Raw genomic sequence first — 24,053 nt, 5'->3', positions numbered from 1 at the left:
TGTACTAGCATTGTGCTAGCATGTGTACTAGTGTGTACTAGCATGTACTAGCATGTGTACTAGCATTGTGCTAGCGTGTGTACGAGTGTGCGTTCATGTGTACTATCATGTGTACTAGGCATGTTCATGTGTGCTAATATGGGTACTAGTATGTGCTGATCTATAATAATAAGTGTACTATGTGTGCTAGTGTATCAGTGTTATGTACAAGTATATACTAGTATGTATATTAGCATGTAGTCATGCACACTAGCATGTGCTAACGTGTGCTAGTGCGTATGCTAGCATGTGTACTAGTGTGCTATGTGTGCTAGTGTGTGTACTAATGTGCCTGATAATGTGTATTGTGTGCGCTAGCATGTGTACTAGGGTGTTTGCTAGTGTACTAGCGTGTGTGCTGGCATGTATACTAAAGTGTACTAGCATGTGTACTAGTGCATACTAGGCATGTTCGTGTGTGCTAGTACGGGTACTAGTATGTGCTGGTCTGTACTAGCAAGTGGACTACGTATGCTAGTGTATCAGTGTTATGTACGAGTATATACTAGTATGCATATTAGGGTGTAGTCACGCGTGTTGGCATGTGCTAATGTGTGTACTAGTGTGTGTACTAGCGTGCATGCCAGTGAGTGTACCAGCGTCCATGCTAACATGTACTAGTGTGTGCTAGTGTGCGCAGTAGTGTGTACTAGCGTGTATAGTAGTGTGCTAGCGTGCGTGCAAGCATGTGTAATGGAGTGTGTGCTAGTGTGTGTACTAGTGTATTGGCGTGTGTACTAGGGTGTGTGCTAGCATGCGTACTAGCGTGCATAGTGTGTGCTAGTGTGCGTGCTAGCGTGTGTAGTTGAGTGCATGCTAGAGTATATACTAGCATACGTAGTGTTACTAGCATGCATAGTAGTGTGTGTACTACTGTGTGTACTAGCATGCATAATAGTGTGCATGCTCATGTGTGCTAGTGTGCATGCTAGCGTGTGTACTACTGTGTGTACTAGCGTGTGTAGTAGTCACTACTAGAGTGGGTGCTAGTGTGCGTAGTGTGTGTACTAGCATGTGTATTAGCATGTGTAGTAGTGTGCTAGTGTGCATGCTAGCGTGTGTGCTAGTGTGTGTACTAGCATGCGTGCTAGCGTGTGTACTAGGGTGTGTGCTAGCGTGCATAGAGTGCGTGCTAGTGTGCATACTAGTGTGTGTACTAGCCTGCGTAGCAGTGTGTGCTAGTGTGCGTGCTAGCATGTGTAGTTGAGTGCGTGCTAGCATGTGTACTCGCGTGCATAGTAGTGTGTGTACTAATGTGTGTACTAGTGTGCATAGTAGTGTGTGTACTAGCGTGCGTGCTAGCATGTGTACTAGGGTGTGTGCTAGCGTGCAGAGTGTGTGCTAGCGTGTGTACTAGTGTGCGTACTAGCCTGCGTAGTAGTGTGTGCTAGTGTGCGTGCTAGCATGTGTAGTTGAGTGTGTGTTAGCGTGTGTACTAGTGTGCATAGTAGTCTGTGTACTAATGTGTGTACTAGTATGCATAGTAGTGTGTGTACTAGCGTGCGTGCTAGTGTGTGTACTACGGTGTGTGCTAGCGTGCATAGAGTGCGTGCTAGCGTGCGTACTAGTGTGCGTACTAGCCTGCGTAGTAGTGTGTGCTAGTGGCGTGCTAGCATGTGTAGTTGAGTGCATGCTAGCATGTGTACTAGTGTGCATAGTAGTGTGTGTACTAGCATGCGTGCTAGCGTGTGTGCTAGGGTGTGTGCTAGCATGCAGAGTGCATGCTAGCACGCATACTAGTGTGCGTACTAGCCTGCATAGTAGTGTGTGCTAGTGTGCGTGCTAGCATGTGTAGTTGAGTGCGTGCTAGCGTGTGTACTAGCGTGCATAGTAGTGTGTGTACTGTGTGTACTAGTGTGCATAGTCTGTGTACTAGCGTGCGTGCTAGCGTGTGTACTAGCATGCACAGTGGTGTGTCTACTAATGCGTGTACTAGTGTGCATAGTAGTGTACTAGCGTGCGTGCTAGCATGTGTACTAGCGTGCATAGTAGTGTGTGTGTACTAGTGTGCATAGTAGTGTATGTACTAATGCGTGTACTAGTGTGCACAGTAGTGTGTGTACTAGCGTGCGTGCTAGCGTGTGTACTAGCGTGCATAGTAGTGTGTGTACTAGTGTGCATACTAGTGTGTACTAGCGTGCGTGTTAGTGCACTAGCGTGCATAGTAGTGTGTGTACTAATGCGTGTACTAGTGTGCATAGTGTGTGTACTAGCGTGCATGCTAGCGTGTGTACTAATGCGTGTACTAGTGTGCATAGTAGTGTGTGTACCAGCGTGCGTGCTAGCGTGTGTACTAGCGTGCATAGTAGTGTGTACTGTGTGTACTAGTGTGCATAGTAGTGTGTACTAGCGTGCGTGCTAGCGTGTGTACTAGCATGCATAGTAGTGTGTGTACTAATGCGTGTACTAGTGTGCATACTGTGTGTACTAGCATGTGTGCTAGCGTGTGTACTAGTGTGCATAGTAGTGTATTTGCGTGTGTGCTAGTGTATGTACTAGTATGCACTAGGAAGAAGCAAGAGATGCAGAAACCAAGCAAATCCCTGGTGCTTTAACTAAGAAGACTTTCTCAGGAAAATGTCTGAGGAGCTTCCATGGTTGGCAGCGATAGCGTGGATGGCAGGCACTCTGGGGGTGGGTGGGGACAGGTGGGGACGGTGGGGACTTTGGGGGTGGGTGGGGATAGGTGGGGACAGGTGGGGACAGTGGGGACTTTGGGAGTGGGTGGAGACAGGTGGGGACAGTATGGATGGCGTGGATAGCGGGGACTCGGGGTGGGTTGGGACGGCGTGGACAGTGTGGATGGTGGGTGGGGACGGGGGGGACGGCAGGGTGGGTAGCTGTGATCTATCAGTCTCTTGCTCCGGGCGCCACACCTGTGGTCCTCTGATCAGGACCACTACTACTCCTGGACAAATGGTTCACATCTGCCTCCGTCATGCAGATGTATGGCTGGACAGGGCAGCTCTCAGGACAGGGATCCTGGCACCCTTCTCCTGCGTTCACTTGCCTCAGGTCTCTGCCCAGCCTGGTCCATTCTGTCTCCCCACCGCTAAAGCACACTCCTTATTCTATGTAAGTCTGCTTTTAAAAAGCCTTAAGTTGTTTTGGAACAAGGGATAGACCTATAAATAAACAAGAAAACAGGCAAGTCTCTCCTCACTGCTACCAGGTCTAAGAGCACAGCAACTATTTTAAGAAGAATGGGAGCACTGAAGGAATGGAGGACAAAGATCCCTGTGTCCTACACAGCATCCCACGCTACACCACGTCCTATACCTGCTCCTCCATACGTCCTCCTGCGTGTTCTACAGTGACAGCCCCGTAGCCTGAACAACCAGAGGCCATCTTCAGCCAACAGACGAATTCAAACAGCGCTGTGGGCAGCGGGGCAGGGCCCTCCGGGGGCAGCAGACAACGGCGAAAACTCCTTGCATACACAACCACCCCCTGCCCCCGGGCCCTGTGACAGGACAGAGGGCGCACAATCCTAAAGCGGAATTTGGGAGTCTGAGCCCAAGAAAAGGGCATCACCCAATCTCACTGAAGCCCTTGCTGGCCAGAGACGGTTAAGAGATGAATTCGGGAAAGCGTCTCTCCGAAGATGAAGAAAGCTGGAGCGTCTGGTCTCTCTCACGGGTCTCTTAATGCCAGAGGACTGGTTTCTGCACACCTTCACTTCCTCTTCTCAGGAGTCCCTCCCAACTGTCCTTCACTTCACACACGCGGGCCACAGCGGGAAGGACCAGCACACACCTCTGACAGCTGCCCACAGGATCCCAAACAGCTGCAGGTGTTGTTGGTAAAGATACACGTGGGGCCCACGGGGCAGGCAGCAAGAGAATGGAGTACCGGCGGGGTGTGCATGCCCCGAGGCCTCGTAGGGGTCAGAGGGCAAGGACCCTGCACACGTGTGCGAGCTCGCATCTGAGAGTCCTCAGCCTCCTCCAGATGACCTATGGGATCCGTGACCCTAAATGTCAAGAGCGCACCACAAAGTATGGAGAACATGTTTAGACACGTGCACAGACGTTCATGCTCACCAAGCATGACAGGTAGAAGGAGCTCTGGATTCGGGGTGGGCGGTCTGAGTTCAGGCCCTAGGCCTGCCGACCAGCCTTGCACACACCACCACACAGTGCCGTCATATGTATCGCCCGGGCCCAGACAGCACCTCCGTCTTATGTCTCCCTGACCGTGGCTACCTGCAAAAGCTACTAGGATGAGCGTCTGCTTTAATGAGGACATGAAGAATGTGCCAGAACTCTAGAAACAGTACCATCGTGGGGAATCACCAACTCCGGGAATCCTGGTTCATGTGTTTGAAAAACAACCCGTCTCACCCCCTGGGCTCAGAGTTACTACTCCCGGGAAGACCAGCCGTCCGTGTCTTACCGCGTGGCCAGCTTGTGGCAGACAACGCCCGTGTCGGTGATAACCTCACTCAGCCTCAGCTCCAGGTGGACTTTGCCCTGAAAGGCACAAGGACAGAGGGTCATGAGGGGATGGCCACATGCAGGGGAGCGCTCCCAACGTCTCCACTCACAGACATGAAGCTGCCTGACCCCACATGGTATCCGCAGCACTTCCCCCACTCCACTCAGGTCCCAGGGACCAGGACAGGGCACGGCCCCCCCGGACCCACGCAGGTCCCAGGGACCAGGACAGGGCATGCCCCCCCACTCAGGTCCCAGGGACCAGGAGAGGGCACGGCCCCCCCGGACCCACGCAGGTCCCAGGGACCAGGACAGGGCATGCCCCCCCACTCAGGTCCCAGGGACCAGGAGAGGGCACGGCCCCCCCAGACCGCTGTTCCAGAAGAAAGAGGTCCGACAGCACAGGTATGGGGTGCCGCCCCCCCCCACGCCTGCTTGCTGGCTTCAGGCTGTGCCCTTCATCTGACACTGAGCCCTCCGCAGGCGCGGACAACTCTGCCCCAGGCTCTCAGTGCTTCGAAGAAGAGGAGCCCGCTCCCTCAGAGATATCCAGCAGCCGCAGGTGTGACACACTGACAATTATATGAGAACACACTACAGCGTGAATATCAACATTTCTTCAAGTAGGCTCAGCCCAGCACGGAGCCCAGTGCGGGGCTCGAACTCACAACCCCAAGAGCAAGACCTGAGCTGAGATCAAGAGTCAGATGCTCCACCGACTGAGCCACCCAGGAGCCCCCAAATTAAAAGTCTTTTAATTAGAAAAGAGGCTAACCTTGATCATTTCCACAATCCTTTCCGACTAAAACTTCTAGACTGTGAAGCTTGGGGAGGACCCTCTGAACGCTGCCTTGTCCTAGAAGAATCCAGGGCCCCAGACGGACGGACAGATGGGTGGGCCGGGGGGAGTGTGGGCAGGACTACTCAGCGGCGCCCCCACTGGCCTCCTGAGTTCGCCCCTCTGAACGCGGCGGCCACTGCTCTGGTCTTCCTGCGACTTGGGACCCCTGCACAGCGCTCTGCTGGAGGCCAGCCTCCCAGGTCCTCCGGCTCGCCCACGACTCTGACACGGGAGACCTGACGTACACGGAGGAGATGGGCACCAAGGCCCCGGGGAGCCTGCCCCTCTCCAGCTGCAGGCAAGGCCAGCCCCTGCCCTTCCCGGCCCTTCCCTCACCTGCAGGACCAGTGGCCTCAGGGAGGGGGCAGCGATATGTCCTGGATGGTGGGACCAGACCAGCATCACAGCTGCGCGACCCTGGGCAGCACCCAGCGTCCAGAGCACAGACTCAGCATCCACCAAGGGCTCTGAGTGGCTCCTGCCACACACGGCCCGGGTGCTCATGGAGGGACGCGCTTGCCGGGAACAGCCGGCTTCCCAAGGGAACCAGCGGGCCTTCCCACAGAGCCCGGGGAGCTTCTGCCTTGGAAGGCCCCTCATCTGACAGGGGTGCTGACAGCAGGCCCCGTGACGCAGCATCACCCTCTGTGCCCGCCCAGCCCACGAGAGGGGGGCCTCAGCACTAGCTGGCTCTGCAGGTGGGGCAAATACACAGCCACGCTGTCGGCAGCGTCCCCAGCCAGCTGGCCTCCTGCAGCTCCCTCTCACTGAGCCAGGCCAGGCTCCGGGCTTCCCGAAGCATCGCCTGGGGCAGGCCCTGCCGTCCTGCTATGGGGAGGACGCTGAGGCTCGGGCCGACAGGCAGCCCGCCCTCCTCAGCCAAAAGCCAAATGCAGGGCGAAAGCTCAAGATCACAGAACAGAGTAAGGGCTTGTCACAGAACGGGCTCCCGTAAGGTTTGTGTTCTTCAGCTGCGTTCTCCGGTGCACTGGGCTCCAACTCTTCCCTGGCTTAATTTTAAGACTGGCCACGGCCGCTTCAGGGACACATCACTGCTTTATTTTCGATGGGCTCTGAGAAGTGAGAGAATGTGTCCGGGCTGAGACGGAACCCCACCGCAGACGACCCATGGTCCATTTCCTGTTTTTCCAAGAAGAGGACGAACACATGGGCGGCAGCAGACCCCGTAGCTGCCGCGCTTCCTCTCGGGGGCGAGCACTTCCTAACCAAGGGGCAGATACTGTCAGCCAAGGCGTGTGGCCACCATATTCTGGAGATTTGGGAGGGAACACAAAACAATACAAACACTGCATGGCACTGAAAGGACGCCCCCGCCCCCAGAAGTTAACCAATAAAGCTGCAGTTGAAAAGTTCCCATCTGTCCCTGTGCAGCAGATGGAGGGTTTGGGCGTGCCCTGAGGGTGACACCCGGGGGGGGGGGGGGGCCACACCCTCCACCGCAGGACCGGCAGGAAATGCCGGTCTTCCAGCTCAGCCTCCGCACAGCATTTGACACCCACTGAACTCCACTCTGCCCTCGAAGAATCTGACCCTGGGCTTGTTTTGACCTCAACAGTCCCTGGCCCCACACGCTGAGCTGAGGGCAGGAGGGGAGGGTGGGGCTCCGGGGGCGGCACCCAGAACCCAGGCTGGGGCCAAGACTCAGCCAAGCGTCCCTGCTTCTGTAAGAAGAAAAAAGTCTTAGGATGGTGCATTAAAAATGCTGATTTGACAGTTTTCCCCATTTTTATTTAAGGTAAATGATAAGAAGTCTAAACAGCAACTGGGAGATGAGCAGCGCCCCGACCCCTTGGCTCCAGCTGCCGCCTGTGAACTCCCCATCCAGCTGCAGAGAAAGCAGTCTCTGCTTGGAGGGCGCATCAGCATGGCCGTCCTGGGCCACAAATCACACAGTGTCTGCTCTCAGAAGAACGGAAATGAAACTGGAAATCAAGAGCAGAAAGACAGCTTAATAATCCCTAAATATTTGAAGATTAACCAGCATACCTCTAAATAACAAACAGGCCAAAAAAAAGTCTCAAGAGAAACAGAGATATTTTTAATTCACTTCTTTTCATAAATGAAAATGAAAATAAAACTTATCACAACATGTGGGACGCAGCGAAAGCAGTGCTTATGGGGAAATCTATAGCAGCGACCACACACATTTGAGAGGAGAGATCTAACCTCAATAATGTAAGAAATCTAGAAGAAAAATATCAAATTAAATCCAAAGTGAGCAGAAAAAAAGAAATAACAGAATCAGAACAGAAATCAATAAAATTGATTAAACCTCTAGTCAAGCTAACTAAGAAACTAATAAGGAACGAGAGAGGGGCCGTCGCCGGCAATCCCATGAGGCCATCCTGTGGGACTGCAAGCGGGGCTCCCCGACACCACCCTCTGTCCAACCAGAGGAGTGCACAGCCTTTGAGCCACGTCGGCTCACCAACCGTAACAAAAGCACCGTGGGATATTAGCCACAGGGGCCAGGTGGGACAAGGACATGGGAGTTCCTTCTATTTTCTGTTCATTTTTCTGCAAACATAAAATTGCCTGAAAAAGGTTTACTAATTTAAAAAAAAAAAGCACCAGTGGCTCCCAAACATTTTTCTCAGGAAAGTGTCAGATCCTGGCCTGCGGAGAGGACCCCGACCACGGTCTGTGGTCACAGCACCAGAGCACGCCCTCCCTGTCCCATCGAGCCCCGGTCTGCATGGGCTTCGGGGCCGGGGTGGGGGTCAGCACACAGGGACCCAGACCACCGAGCACTTGGACCTTGGTGCCAAGAGCAGCAAGACTAATTTGAAAACAGAAGATGAGAGAATAATCCAGAAACAATGCATGGAGGAGGACAGAGGTCCAGCCGGCCCTTCCCTCCCTCGATCCCCTAAACCCACAGAAAGATTCAGAGCTGGGTCCTTGTATGCCGACAACTGCAGACGCAGCCTACTGGGAACCCTCCCAGCAGGACTGTCTGACACACAGACGGACACAACTCCAGAGCTTCCATCCTGCTACTAAAGATTTGCTGTCAGAGCTCACAGACCTTCACAGCAGGTCTACTAAAACAGAAGAGCTCAGCTGGGCATCCTTGGGGGGGGCCGGGGAAGGACCCCCGGGCCCGCTCCGGTACGGCTGGGGGACCGTCTCCCTCTCCATTTCGATACCAGGAAGGACCCCTCCCTGCCAACCGCTTCGTTCTCATACTACCCACCCAGGGTCAGGGAAGGAACACAGCAACTAATTCCTTTTAAATAAAGTGATTTTCCAGAGACCTTTAAAAATACCAATTCCAGAAGGAAGAAGAAATTCTTTAAATCACCTTTTCCCTCACTGCTGTGACTCCATCTCTCATTGGCCCCAGTTTTGTGACACTTTCTGACACATGCCTTTTACTGCAAATTATAGAACAGATGGATTCAAGAAACCATATGCCATCCTCTGCCCTTCTAAAACCGTAAATGTGACATTTTGGAACAAAAATATGGCTGTAGGGAAAGACTGTAACGCACTTCTAAAGGCAGTTTGAATCTAGGGGAGCTCTGCACTTCCTCAGTATGCACTCTGAGAAGGAACCAGCACAGGGAACTCGGCAGGCGATCCGTACACCGTCCTTCCTTCTGTCTTCACAGGCCTGGCAACACCCATTCTCTGTTCATGATTCAGATTCCCAGGAAACTGACCCAGCTAGAGGCAGTATCCCCTCTCAAAGATGGCAGGAATCAGGCTCAGAAGGACAAGGACCTCATCCACAAGCATGCAAAACACATCAGTAGGACATAGCCCAGATATTCCATACAGTGTATGATCAACACACACCCATGTTTGTGAGTTTTATGGTGACGGAGTGGTTCTGGATCTTGACTGTGGTGGTGATCACACAAACCTACACACGTGACAAAATGCACAGGATACACAGGTGCACGCGTGTGATATACACACACAGGTGCACACGTGTGATACACAGGTGCACGCGTGTGATACACACGCACAGGCGCACACGTGTGATACACAGGTGCATGTGTGTGATACACACGCACAGGTGCACACGTGTGATACACAGGTGCACGTGTGTGATACACACGCACAGGTGCACACGTGTGATATACATGCACAGGTGCACACGTGTGATACACAGGTGTGTATACACATGATATACACACACACTGGTACGTGTGCAAACACGTTAAACTGGCGAGATCTGAATGAGGTCCGTGGATTGCAGGAATGTCCGTGTGCCTGCCATGACCAGTGAGCAGGATGCTGCCATGAGGAGAACAAGGTGAAGGAACACGGCCTTTCTTCACTGTGCTCTGTTGTTAAGTCTAAACAGGAGAGTACACAGTTTGCTCATCATTATTCCCTGTGTACCATTTTTGTGACTTCCAATGAATCTGAAGCCATTTCAAAATTAAAAGTTACGTTTACAAACAAGGTGAGAAGGAAGACAAGCTACACTCGATGGTGACATCAAACTCTGGTCAGAGGGGACAGTGTGAAGAGCGTGGTAAAGACACACTGTGGCGGGCTGCTTGCGGGCGCATTCTCATCACAGCGCCATGGGCTGTCCCCCTGCAGAGCAAAAGGGACGGGGAAATCACCAGAACAAACGGCAGGAACGCCTCCTGTCACAGCGCACATGGCCCCTGCCGCCCTCCTCCTGCAGACAGGTTTCCCAGCGGTCTGAGCAGGAGCGGCTGGCCGTGCGTTCCTGGTGCCAGCACTCATCATCACTGGCACCTCGGGCAGACACGAATCCTGCAGGAGTTGCTGCGTCTGCTAATTTCTGCAGCACGCATGGGCCCCTTGGCCAGGATTAAGTGTGAGGCACGTGACAATGTCTCTCTTTGGCTCAGCTCCTCAACCCTTCCCTCCCACTGCTTCTTTCTCCAAGTCTGTGGATTGATCCCAGAAACCCCACGTGCTCTGCCCTCTCCTCAGAGCTCCGCTGAGCCCGAGGGTCTACAAGGAAGCAGAGAGCAAGCAGCTCGACAGGTGCGCGGGGGTGGGTGCGCCAGGAGGGGCAGGGGAGGGCCTCACCGGCCACCTACGTCGGGGATTCTGCTACATCAAGCACTGTCTAGTATTCACAGAGGAGGAAACAGTCTTGATGGGTTAGGCGTTCTGAGCCTGGCCTGCCAGACTCTATGCTGGGTCACACACCCTGGCCACGGCCTGGCAACTCACGGGACCACTGATGAAAATGCTCGTTTGACGTCGGGGCACTGTGCTGTGGGTCAGGGTTCCCCATCATGGACTCCAGATGCCAGCGTGGGGTGAGGAGCTCAGCTGGAACCACACAAGCAGGGCTGCCCTCCCAAAGGGTGCTGTCCCAGAAGCTTGGCATGGGCAGTGCGCCCATTACAGGGGAGGGAGGGTGGGAACTGGGGTCCCACAGTCTCCTCTGCCGGGGGAAGCCCCTTCTGCTGGGCGGGGGGGCAGTCCCAGGTGACACATGGCCCAGGAGAGCCAGGGGAGCCCTGGGGACGCTTCAGACGATGGGAAACTCAGTGACTGGTCACTTCTCTTCACTCCAAACCCTTGTCTGTTACGTGCAGGAGCTGAAAATGCATGCAGGCCCCTCTGGCAACCGGACCTACAGCGTGAGGCTCCATGCATGGCCCCCGTCCCAAGCTTTACTTCTGCCTGCCGCTATTTTTTTCTTTACTTCAATTATGTGTAATTATTGTCCTTTCAAATTTTATACTTTTAAAGCTGTTTCAATCACACATGACAAACTGTGACAATAACCAAAAGAATAAACAAGGCTAACATGCCTGTATTCGCTGTAAGAGGACGTAACTTGCTACTACCATTCCCTGGTAAGACCAAAGTCCCCTCCCCTCCCACGCGCCCCACCGAGGCCTCACCTGCACTTCTGAGTCGGCGTCCACGTGCTGCAGCTGGAACCAAGTGTCCCTGTTATGATACTTCGGCAAGTCTTCCTTCTGAATGGCCACCTTCCCTACAACACAGACAGAGGAAAAGCGTCACAAGAGGGAAGAAATCCCCCAAAACAATAAGTGGAACTCTCTCCACGATCAGTGCCAATTTTCTCCAACAGGAGACTCCAGAACAGATAACTGGGTAAACAGCTAACACCACGCTGTCTTCCCTCCAGTAAGATCAATACGGGCAATGTTGCATCCGGAAGGCCTCTCGTGAGACCTGGCTGGGGCTGCCGCCATTCTGCTTCTCCATACGAGGTTTTAGGAAAAGAAAAGCCTGTCCTTCTGTCGGGTCCTTGGGAGCTCAGCATAGGACACCCCAAAATAGGCCACTTTGAGCTGGCAGCAAATGAGAACTAGCAGGTGCAGAAAGAGGCCCTCCCAGAGCTACCCACACAAACTTGTGGGGAGTGAGGGTTGCCGTGGAGCCTCTCCCGGGAGGTGTTCCGGTGAAGTCAAACAGGGGCCCAAGATGGTCCTGCACCAGCGAACCTGACTCCTGACTCCACTCAGCCCCACGTGCTTGCCTCCCCACAGCCTGCCACCCTGGGGAGCCTAAAGCCTCTCCCCTTGTCGGGTCACTTTTCCAGGTGTGGACCCCTCCTCTGCACAAGTCCAGCCAGCTCTTCGAGGTCCTTGTCTCCTGCCTGACATAAGCTACAGGCGTTAAGGAACTGTTCCTCTCTTCCAATGTTACAGGCCCTGCCGGAGAACCTCGGTGGGTAGAGAAAAAGGCTTCCTCCCTGACGGCTTTCAACCTCGTTCTGAGAACTCGGCCGGCCGACCCTGCCCTGGACTCCAGACCCCGTGAGACCTACCCACAGGGCAGAGATGGGGTTTGGAAGGCAACACATGTACAGAAAAGCCATTTCATGGGCAGAGGGCTGGGGCCTGGGGAGTCGGGACGACTGAGTCCCACCATCACTGCCATCAGCCCCCATCACCCTGCCCGTGGAACCATCACTTACATCACTTCATATTCTCAAAGGGAAGGAACCTCGCACTTCCCAGCCATGAAACAGCCTTGGGAAAGACCCTGGGTCACCCCACCAGGGCTCGTCGGCAAGGCCAGTACTTGTGTCCCCCTGAAGTGGATACAGCACATTAGCACCCCCGGCATCCATGCCACTGCCCACCTGGACCCCGCTGCTTCAGCTCTCACCTCCGAGAGCCGTCTGGAGCCAGATCCTGTGTAGCCACAGACTGCAGGACACGTTAAAGCTACTGCTCGCAGTTGGCAGGGGGGCAGGAAGGGAGGGGGTGGAGAGCAAGAGAGGCAGGTGCAGAGACACGTAGTGGGCAAAGTCCGCAGACGACACTCCAAAGAAATGGGAGAGCAGCCCAAATTACAGGGATGTGGGATTTCCTCCAGCATCACCAAGTTACAGGGCAGGATGGCTCCCTCAGGACCCCTGCTCCTTCCCTGCCTCAGTCCCCCCCGCCCCCAACACCTGGCCTCCCCCCCGCCTCTCACCATCCCCCAGCACACCCCCAGCAGGAGGGAAGACTACCCTTCCTCTCTTGGCAGCTCCAGCAAACTCCATCCCCCGCAGTGGGAATGTGGTTTTTAAGTCTCAAGGGAATAAAGCCACATGAAAAAAAATTATTGGAATTGAATTGGGCAGTATATTTCACTGAAAAAAGATAAATCTTCAGACTGTGATTAGTTCAGCTGGATAAGAGGATTATATTTGAGATTTGAGATGTTAAGTCATTACAATGCTTTTATGAGCTTTAGCTGAAATAGGGAGGAATTGCATATTTAATGCTTATATGAATCCCACAACTTATACATCATTACTTAGTATACAAATGTGTACTTTTTAGACACGTTTAGTGTTTCTAAACGCTGTTCGGAGAGAATACGTGACCTATGAACTATAATATCTACTTAAATGTGTCCCAATCTACCTGAGAGACATCAAAAGGTCACTAGACCACCTGGGCCTCACGGTCTCATGTGGACAGAGGTGGTGCTGCCATCACGCACTAAGAACCCAAGCCTCAGGGCCTGTGCAGAAGACGGCATGTGGCAAGGAGCACGACGGAGGGCAGGTGGCGTGGGGAACCAGGTACAGAGGACTGGGGTGAAACCTGCAAGAAGGCTAGCTAAGGTCAGACCTGATGAGGACAGACAGATGCCTCCTGAGACAAGCCTGTGGGACAGATGCTTGTTCCTATGACTCACTCCACTCAACCTGGTGTCCTAGTTAGGGCCTGGAGGCAAGGAAAAGAAACAGAGCACACACACTGGAAAGGAAGAAATAAGGTCTTATTCACAGAAGCTATAGGAAAACCTACAAGAAAAGCTAGAACAGGAGTGTTCAGCAGGACCACAGAATATAAAGTCCATACATAAAAATCAGTTGTATTTGTGCAAACAATGAGAATAAGGATTGAAATAAAAAAAATAAAAAAAAACCAACAGGACCATTCACAAAATGATGCTTTGATGGCTTGTGCCCCTGGTGTGCTGCCTAAGAAATCTTCGTCTACTCCATCAAAAACATAAAATACAGACAGATAGGGCGCCTGGGTGGCTCAGTTGGTTAAGCGACTGCCTTCGGCTCAGGTCATGATCCTGGAGTCCTGGGATCGAGTCCCGCATCAGGCTCCCTGCTCAGCGGGGAGTCTGCTTCTCCCTCTGACCCTCCTCCCTCTCATGTTCTCTGTCTCTCATTCTCTCTCTCACAAATAAATAAAATCTTAAAAAAAGAATAAAATACAGAGGGATAAATTTAAATACACACACACACACACACGCAAGATGCGTATGCTGAAAACATATCACAAACACTGATGAGAGAGATTAAGGAAGACCAAGTACGTGCCCTATTGGAGGGTCTGAAGACTCCATTCTGTTAAGATGTTACTGCTCCCCCAAATTAATCTATACACCTATGCAATCTCAGTGGTTTGGGAAATTGAGAAGCTGATTAAAAAATATAAGTGACAATTCAAAGGGCCTAGAATAGCAAAACAAGTTTGGAAAAGAACAGAGTTGGGACAATCACACCGCTGACTTGAGACGGGCTGAGGCCACAGGCACCAAGACCCTGGGTATTGGAGCAAGGAAAGGGGTACAGATCAATGGAACAGCCTAGAGAAGCCAGAGATAGGCCCATACACATAAACCTGGGTGATTTTCAAGAAGGCACCAAGGTAATTCAATGGAGAAAGGATAGTTTTTCAATAAATGATGCTGGTACAACTGGACGTTTACAAGGAGAAAAATGAACTTTGTGTGTCAGATGTACAATTTACCTGAAATAGATCTAAACGTAGGAGCTAAAACCATAAACTTCCTTAAAAAAAAAAAAAAAAGAAAGAAAAAAAGAAGGAAATCTCCACACCCTGGAGTAGGCAAAGATTTCTTAGTTATGACACCAAAAATATAAACTGTAAAAGAATTCTGACAAACTGGACTTCATCAAAATTAAAGACTTCTGGGCTTTGAGAGACACTGGTAAGAAAATGAAAAGAACAAAGACGAAGAAAATATTTGTAAAACAAGTATCTCATGGAGAACTTGTATCAAGTATACACAAAAAACTTTTAAAACTCGATAATAAAACCACCTAATTAAAAGGGCAAAAGATTTGAACAATTTACCAAAGAAGAGATACAGACAATAAACACATGAAAACATGCCCAGCCTCATTCTTCGTCAGAAAATGCAATAAAAACCACAATGAGATACTACTACACCCGTATCAGGATGGCATAAATGGGTTAAAAATAAAAACTGACAATTCTGAGCGCTGAGAGTCTGTGTGGCACCTGGGACTCTCACGCGGCTGGGAAAACTCAAGATGGCGCAGTCATACGGGAGAAGGGCTTGGCAGTCTCTAACAGAGGTAAACACACACAATAGGGGAGGGAAAACCTTTTTTCTCCCACTCTTCTAGGTTCTCTTAGGCTCTGCAACAGAAGAAAGATTAATAAGAGGACAACAAAGGGAAGTTTATTAACACGTCTCAAATATACCCGGGGGAAACTCAGCAGTGAGCAAGAACTTGCACTTCTATAGCATCTTAACCTAAAACAACAACAAATTTTCAGAGAAGAGACAGACCAAGGAAAGGCCACTGGGCTTCCAGGGCAAAAACTGCAGGAAGGGGCCAGTGGCAGACAAAGGTGGGTCATGTAGACCCCTCCAGTGTCACCTCCAGCCTAATAGGGCTCTAGAGTTGTCTTGGTGATTAACTTCTGCACAATTCATGTCCTGCTTTTCAGGCAGGCTGGAGATCTTTTCTTGTGTCTGCTTATTCTCAACTGCCTTCAGTTCAAATTAAACCTTATGCCAAAGTGCATATTTTGGAGTGGCAAATTCTGCCATCTTTCAATACACCCCAGCAATCTGCCTCTCAGGTCTCTACTAAGAGAAATGAAAACATGTGTCAATGTAAAGATGCAGAAGAGTATTCCTGGCAGCTTTATTCACAATCACTAAAAACTGGAAACAGCCCAAACCTCCACCCAGGGATGAATGGGTCAACAGCAGCACCACCCATCTTTGCTGGACTAGGAATGCAGGGAGGGGCAGCATGCTCAAGGTGGCTCCCACCACAGGAGGCACAAGGTAAAAGAACTTTTGGTGCAACAGGAAGAATGCTCCCTTCCAACCAATAGGTGTTGCCGAAGAAGGGCCTCCCCGGCCTGAGGCTGGTATCTGTCATCCTGTTGTCCTGAACCATGCAGAGCTACCCTCTTCAGGTGGAAGAAAACCCAGTCACATGGTTCCATTCCAAAAAATGAGAAATATATGCCCAGGGCTAGGACAGATATAAATGGGGACAGGGAGTCCTGAATGAGTGCAGCTTTATGGGTTTACACCAAGCAGATTTTGGGTAGTGGGACATATTTGGGGCTGGAAGTGGTTGGATGACAGTGGTGGAAGACGGTGGGTGGTAGAACAGAAATGGTGGATGAAGGGACAGGCTGAGGGCTGGAGAATGGTAAATGTTACATAATAGGTGGGGGATGTGGAGAACATATGAAGGATGATGGATGGTAGGTAATGGTGGAGAGTAGGTGGTGATGGTGGAGGAGGGTGGATGGTGGTGGTCTGATGGTGGAGGAGGGTAGATGTGGTGGTCTGATGGTAGAGGAGGGTGGATGGTGGTGGTATGATGGTGGAGGAGGGTGGATGGCTGGTGGTGCATGATGGGTGGATGGTGGACAGTGGGTAGTGATGGTGGTGGAGGGTAGATGGTAGCCTGATGGTGGAGGAGGGGGTATGGTGGTGGTCTGATGGTGGAGGAGGGTGAATGGTGAGTGGTGATGGTGGAGGAGGGTGGATGGTGGTGGTCTGACGGTGGAGGAGAGTAGATGTGGTAGTCTGATGGTGGAGGAGGGTGGATGGTGAGTGGTGATAGAGGAGAGTGAATGGCTGGTGATGCATGATGGGTGGAGGGTGGATGGTGGGGGTCTGATGATGGAGGAGGGTGGATGGTGGTAGTCTGATGGTGGAGGAGGGTGGATGGTGAGTGGTAACAGTGGCAGAGGGTGGATGGTGGCGGTCTGATGATGGAAGAGGGTGGATGGTGGAGGAGGGTGAATGGTGGTGGTCTGATGGTGGAGGAGCATGGATGGCTGGTTGTGCATGATGGGTGGACGGTGGTACCTGGTGATGATGGGTTTCTGTTCATGGCAGGAGATGGTATCTCATCCTGGCATGAGGAACTCATTCTTCACCACCTCATCTCCAGCTCCCCCCACCTCACCCTCCACCAGGACCACACGCACCATTTTCCAGCCCTGTGTATGTCCCAGCACCCATCATCCACTTGGTGGTGCAAACCCATAACCAGGAGTCATCCTGGACTTCTCCCTCCCCAACAGCCTCCACATTCAACCAACGACTGCCTCTACGTGAAGTCTGCAACGCATGGTCTAAAGTGAGGTGAAGACTTGAGACCCTAGCTGCAGGTGTGAACGCCGGGCTAACACCTAACAGCCATCTGGCTTGTCTGTACCAGTTCCCTCAGTTGAAGATGCACCTGCAGCACAGGACTGTGAAGGTTAAAGGAGTCATATTTGTACAGCACCCAGAATAAGCCCCTGCACCTGTTAAATGCATTCAGTACATGTTTCCTTCTAACTCTAAGAATCACCTGAGGAACTCCACAAAACTATGGAGCTCCAGGTTCAGCCCCTGAGGATGTGGGTCCGCCAGCACGGATGGGGGCTAGGTACCTGGGGTACACACTCCTCAGCAGCAGAGGAGAGAGGCCGAGCAGGAGCTCATCGCTGCAGGACTAGTCCCATGTCAGAAAACGGAGGCATGTTTAAAAGCCTTCTGGTGTTGGGAGCATGTTATAGGAGCCCCATGCAGGTGGCGGTCTGTGTGGGTGCACAGTGGGGCCCACACACAAGGACCCTCTTGATTCAAGCAGGCTCTGCTGTTCCACACCTCTCCTCCCTCTCCAGGAGCGCTCCACTGAAATGCTAGGGCGTCTGAAAGTACCCCAATACCTCTGAGAGACCCCAATGCCTCTGAGAGCACCCCAATACCATCCCAATCCCCATGGAGAGCTGTCAAACTCAGGTCAGGTGCAGTCTGGGGATTTGGGGACACACTTGGTGGTCACTGTACCCTCACTTTGAAGGACAGCTCTGAAGCCTTTCTCCTACGTGAGCTCATGGTGTGAAGCTCCTCTACACGTTGACGGGGTTAGGGGGGCACTCAGGCAGCTCATCCTTGCCACAGGGGACTCGGGAGGCCGGTCCAGGGCACGGGGAAGGGCCTCCGGAGGCCCGTCCAGGGCATGGGGGATGCCACCACCAGGCCAGCCAGGTACCCACCGCCACCTCCCAGAGCTGCTCATCACAGCCAAAAAAGCCAGGCCAAGGATGCTGACGGGCACTGCCCAGAGGAGATGACACACCCCCGAGAGAATGAGGCCCCGCCCAAAAGAGGCAGAGAAAATGCAGAAAACACCCATTTCAGTACCTACCTATGATGGAGTCCCTCCGGAAGACATCTCTATCGAAAATGTAAAAGGACAGGTGCCGAAAGCTCCGAGGGATCTCACAGTAGAAGTCTTCTCCGTAGAAGGGGCTGAGAAGCAAGCAGAAGGGCTCTGTTAGGTGAGCTGGGCAGCGTGGGCACACACGGAATCACGCTCTTACGTGTCTCACCAACACGCCACATTGTGTTCACGTGTGAGATGTGGAACTGTGGTTTGCTCGTTGGGCTACAAGCATGGTCCCTGCCATCGGCCCCAAGGCCCGTCACCCCGAGTGAGCGGCCCGCAGTGACAATGACGTCTGCTGTGTGTGTCCGGGCTGGACCCAAGCTCCAGGACCGCTGGGACACTTGGAATGTGCGGGGCAGTGGTTGGCAAGCCTCACTTCATGCTTGTCAGTCAAACCCAGCATGCCGGCTCCAGACCATGCTCTCTTTCCCCAGAAGTCGGGGTGAAATCGCACCTGTCACTGGGGAGAGGACCCTGCCCACTGACTGACCCTCCACACGGACTCCGCACGTGAGTCCCTGTGCACAGAGACCCAGTGTGAACTGCAAACCCAGTCGAGGTCATGAAACAGCCCCCCAACTGCTCGGCTGGCCCGGGCTGAGTCCGCACACATGGTCTGCAGCTAGCGGACCCACGCTGGAAACGGCAGGGCACCCGACAGGCTTCACCGGGTACGAGATGGTCAGCAGCTCACCGTGGCACACACACCTACGGCCGAGGCCCAAAGGAGGAAACGCGATCGGTCAGGAAAGCGAACGGGGTGTGTTGTGTCGGTTAGAAGAGGAGGAACGTGCACTCCTGCTCAAGCTAGAATAACAGTGCAGAAGGTGGACGGTGTGGTACTCCTAGCGGAACCTCACTGCGAGGGCCCTGGATGCGTCCCCAGAACAGAGGGAGGAGGGCGGGGCGGCTCCCAGCTCCAGCCCACATTTTATCCGTTCTGAGATGACCCTCCCCACCACGTCTGAGCATCTCTGAAATCAGAATGCACGCCGCAGTGTCAGGACAGTTCGTACTTTTAATTAGCACTGTTCTTTCTCAGTGGCCAGAAGATGACGGTCCCTCTCCGTCTGACCAATGCCACAGCTCCCTAGAATAGTGTTTTTGGTGGCATGATGTGGGGTCACCCCATGTGTCTGCTTCCCACCACTGCCCCATCAGCAAACAGTAAACTCTCCTTAGACACAGGCACGTGATGTGTCAGTCAAAATAGCCCAGCTGCTGAAGCACACACATTTCATCTCTGTAGCTCGGGATCAGCTCAGCACGGCCCAGTGAGCCCTGGGAAGATGGAGCAAATGGACCCCTCCCGGGGCAAGGAGACGCCCCCCATGAGGAAACCAGATGCAGGACAGGTGCTGGGCTCCATGCCAGCCCACCAGGCTGGAGATGCACCAGCCCCCGGGAGCAAGGGTGTGGGCAGGCGTCTGCCCGTTCTACACGCTGCCTGAGTCCCACCCCAGGCTCGTGAGGCCAGGCTGGGAGAGGGAGCCAGGTTCGGGGCTGGGCGCAGCCCAGACCAGGCAGTGGCTGAGGAGGATGGTCAGGCCTCTGAAATATGGAAAAGGCCTCCCCCTCAAGCAGCAACGTATCCACGGTATGTAGCCAGTGCGGTCCGACCTGCAGACAGGCGGGAGCACAGAGGTGCTGGGATCATCCTGTCTCCTCCGCCAGCAGCTGAGAGCCAGCCCCGGCGGGTGGGGACAGGGAAGACGTGAACCGCTTTGTTCACGTTGCCACAGCTCCCTAGAATAGGAGCCATGTTGGTGGGACCTGCCTGAGCCCTTCTTCGCAGACACGGCACTGCATCGGCCTGGAGTGTGCAGAGTGGATCTGCCGGGTGGGAAGATGAGGACCCGAGGTGGAAGCTGGTGGTCCCAGCAGGGCCAAAGGTGTTGGGGCGCCAGAGGGAATAATCCAGAAGCAACTGAGGCAGGCAGAGGCCTGGGGTCTTGAAGGACCAGCCCACCGGGAGACAACCACCAAGAAAGCAAGAGCCAAGGGGAGGGCATTCTAGCAGAGATCTGCCTCACAGCAAAGCAGAGTGTGTTCAACTCGGGAGCTGCCCTTCCAGATACCCGAGAGGCTGAGCGTGCTTTACTCACTCACTGAACAAGACTAGAGCAGGGGGGGCCCTGTTGTTCTGAGGGTCAGAGGGTGGAGAGGGCGCCATGCCACCAAGCTGTCACACACACATCAGAACTGCCTCCCAGGCTTCCCCTGCACATTTCTATTTGCCCAGTGGCAGGTATCTCTAGGGAAAGCCACATGTGAATCTGGACTGTGCTCTCTTGTCTCACCAACAGTCCCACCCACCGCCCGGGACCCCCGTCCTGGTACGTGGGACTCTGGTCGTCTACTCTCCACATGGGACCAACCCTAATTCCCTCAGGCTGCAAATCAGAACTACCCGGACAGGTTTTTAGAAAACACGGCTGCCCGGGCCCCACCCCAGAGAACCCTCTCTGGGGTGATGGGCCACGAAGCAGAACCCTTTAATTCCACAGCCACACAACTAACACAAGCCTCGAGGTCATCACAGTCTCCAGATTAATCGCGTGTTACACACGGGCAGTGCACGGATTCCCGTCCCATACCCTCGGTCATGCCACCGGGGGCAAGCCTTCCCCTCAGAGGCCACAGGAACACGGCGCCTGCGCCCAGAGGAGAGAGCCAGACCGAGGGAGCCACGTTCCACGTGACTCGCAGCACCAGGACACCCAGCCTTGGCGGCAAGCTTGTGCCCCGAGGGGCTGGCGGAGTCCCGGACGGAGCACGGCCTGGCTTCGGGGGCTGCGTGTGCGGCACCAGCTGTGCACTGCCTACAGCCCGTCCCTCCCAGACTCAGCAAGGTACCCCACAAAGACACGGCCTCCCACAGTACGCTGAGTCACACTCCCGCGTATGTTCTTAGGATTTCCCTGTGCTTCTTTACTCCTCTATGATCTCAATTGTTTGCTTTAAAAAAGGAACATTCACAGATGAGAATGTTTCCTATAACTTTTAACTAGAAATAATGATAACAAGTGTGAGATGTGGAGAAGTCGGAGCCCGCTGGGGCAGCCGCTTTGGAAACAGTGGCCGTTCCTCGAAATGGCCCAACAAACCTCACTCCCAGACATCCAGCCCAGAGCAGTGGGGACACACGTCCACACAAACACTTGTGCATGCGAGTTTATGGCCGTGCTCACAACTGCCAAAAACCAGAAACAACCCAAATGTCCATCGGCAGAGGAACGGATGAACAAAAGTGTGGTCTGTCCAGACAGGGGAACGTCATCAGCCACGGAGAGCAGTGAAGCTCGGACACCTGCTACCCACGGATGAACCCTGAAATCATGATGCTCAGGGAGAGAAGCCACGAAAGGCCGAACACTGTGTGACTCCATGTTCACAAAATGCCCCAAAGAGACAAACGGTGGGCCAGTGCCGCAAGAAATAGGGGTAGTAAAAGGACATGAAAATATTCCAAAATTGATGGCTACAACTCCAAATACACTGAAAGCCACAGAATTATACATGTTAAATAAGTTAATTATGTGGTATGTGAATTATATCTCAATAAAGCTATTTTTTAAAAACCAAAATTTTAAAAATACATAAAGATGTCAGAAAGTGAAAACCAAAATTAACATTATAGGGTACATCCTCCCAGATTTTTTCTCTGAAGATCGATGAATATGGAACAGGAATAGATATGGATGGAGACACATATTTTCACAATAGAAGTAGGATTACACTATATATCCCAATATACAGTTCACTTTTTCCTTTAATATCATGCCATGGACCACTTTCCAAATACGTACATAAAATGTTTGCCGCCAAACAGCCCTGAGGTCTGAGTGAGCATACCTGCTGGACTCACCCGTCCCAACCCTGACGGGCGCCCGCAGCAGAGCAGCCTGCTACCTGGCCGCCCACCTGTCCCTGAGCAGCTCCCACGGGCACGTGCTTGGCGGAAGGGTGCTCCCTGGTGGGAGGCTCTGGCGCACAACCCCCTGCGACCCTCCAGAGAGTGAGGACAGATTCAGCCCACACGTCCAACACAGTCTTACCAACATTTACAAACTTGGCTCATCTGATGGCAAAACGAACCTCCTGCTTTCGTTGGCAACGTTGAAATCATCGGTGCAGCTCAGTGTCAACCAAACGTGTGTGAGCACTTTTGTTGAAATGCCTCTGGCCCGTGTTGTATTCATGCCCACCTTCTCGTGTTCAGGACAGAAATCCACTGAGAGCTTTCAGGTTTGTGTTACAGATTAGAAGGTAAATAACTGATACACAGCATATGGGAAACACCTTTTCAACTGGAAACACCACCAAGTTGTTGATACTCTCTGTCATCAATGCGCAAGGTCCTGCCTTCTGCAAAATGTGCCCTAGCCGAGTAGCAGGGCTCCTGCACTCAGGAGCTGAGGCTGCCCGGGCAACGTGACATCTGTCCGGGCAGGAGGGTGGACATGAGGTGTGAGTGGAGCGGGCACCCCTCCCCTGAGTGTCCCCCAGCCCAGGACACACCGACACAGTCAGTCGGACAACCCCACCCCATCCTGGCTCAAGAGGAGTCTGTACTGGTGTCTTTGCAGGCTGCGGAGTCCGAAGCACGTTCCCAAAGAGAAGGGAAACTGAAGTGTTCTCCCATCCCCGCCCTTCTCCATGTGCCGGGCAAGACAATGTCTTCTTTCTGGTGAACTCAAAGGGGGCCCCAGCCCCCAGCCTCCCCTTCCTTCCCATTAGCAGCATAACCTGGGGTATCTCTCCACACAGACCCCGCTTTGTCCCCAGCCAAGGTCCGCCGCAGTCAGATGCATGACTCATGCCCCACAGTCCACCCCACTTGCAGCCTTAGGGCTCCAGAACCCTCTTTCCAAATAAAGAAAAAAGCAGCCCAAAGGACTTGGCTTGCCTTAAATACTGCTATCTGACAGAAGGAAATTAATGCATGCAGCGGCATCCGCCCCTGAGGCTGGCCAGAGTGACAGGCTCTTTCCCTCAGTAATTACTGGGAGAAGCTCAAATGGAGTTTCACAAAATCAAACACCCTCTTGCTGAAAACGGAGTGGATTTGTAAGTAGCTCCGACAAGGGGAAACCGCCCGCCTTCCTCCCACTCCTCCCAGAGCCCAGATGTGCAGCCCAGAGGCTCAGACAGGGCCTCATCTGGGACGGGCGGACAAACCGCGGACTTCTCCATGAGTCATTTCCCAGCATCTGCGCGAGGCTGGCAGCTAGCCCCACGGCCACGATGTTTGCTTGCGAGAAAACAGCTGTGCACCTGGTTTTCTCTGGTTTCAGGCTATGTCGCAAACGCCCGAGTCCATTTCCCAACATCTGGGCGGAGGAGCGAGGAGCGGGACTGCCTGAGCTGCTCCAGATTTGGGATAGATGGAAAGGCTGCACGCCCAAGAATGAGGAACCCCACTCTGAGTGTCTTTGTGAGAGGACCATTCTTACGACAGTCGACGTGCCACAGAGAAGGCCACCCTGGGGCAGAGCGTCCAGGCTCCCAGAGGGAACTCCGCCCACCCCACAGCCCAACATGGACTGGAAGCCAGGCAGGCAGGCTGGGTTCTCCAAAAAGGGCAGCAGCCTATCTCCAAACAGCTCAGAGTTCAGCTAATAAAATGTGCCTGTTACATCATTAACTAAAAGCTGGCTTAAAATTCCATTAAACCAAATACTGTTCAAAGGTCCACAGGAGAAGAATGAGAAACACCAAGGAAGTCGAGTGCTGGTACTGCCCACAGGGACCGCGGAGCTGGAAGCGGCCGCGTCTCCATCTGCAGCAGGCATGGGTACCAGGA

At 53.1% G+C, this 24,053-nt stretch overlaps 1 protein-coding gene across 2 annotated transcripts in view; it reads right to left on the bottom strand.

Moving 5' to 3' along the window:
* RASA3 (RAS p21 protein activator 3) overlaps positions 1–24,053 on the bottom strand; it is a 113,688-nt gene that overhangs the window by 38,178 nt on the left and 51,457 nt on the right. For both annotated transcript variants that reach the window (XM_032402553.1, XM_032402554.1), the window contains exons 3-5: positions 18,227–18,330; positions 11,190–11,284; positions 4,435–4,511 (exon numbers count right to left, since the gene is read on the bottom strand). In XM_032402553.1, the coding sequence (XP_032258444.1) occupies positions 4,435–4,511; positions 11,190–11,284; positions 18,227–18,330 (276 nt within the window). The remainder of the gene's footprint in view (positions 1–4,434; positions 4,512–11,189; positions 11,285–18,226; positions 18,331–24,053) is intronic.

This window comes from Phoca vitulina, unplaced genomic scaffold (assembly GCF_004348235.1).
Source record: "Phoca vitulina isolate PV1807 unplaced genomic scaffold, GSC_HSeal_1.0 scaffold5, whole genome shotgun sequence".
Taxonomy (NCBI): domain Eukaryota; kingdom Metazoa; phylum Chordata; class Mammalia; order Carnivora; family Phocidae; genus Phoca; species Phoca vitulina.
Note: the sequence above shows the minus strand (reverse complement) of the source record. Positions and strands in the feature narration are given on the sequence as shown.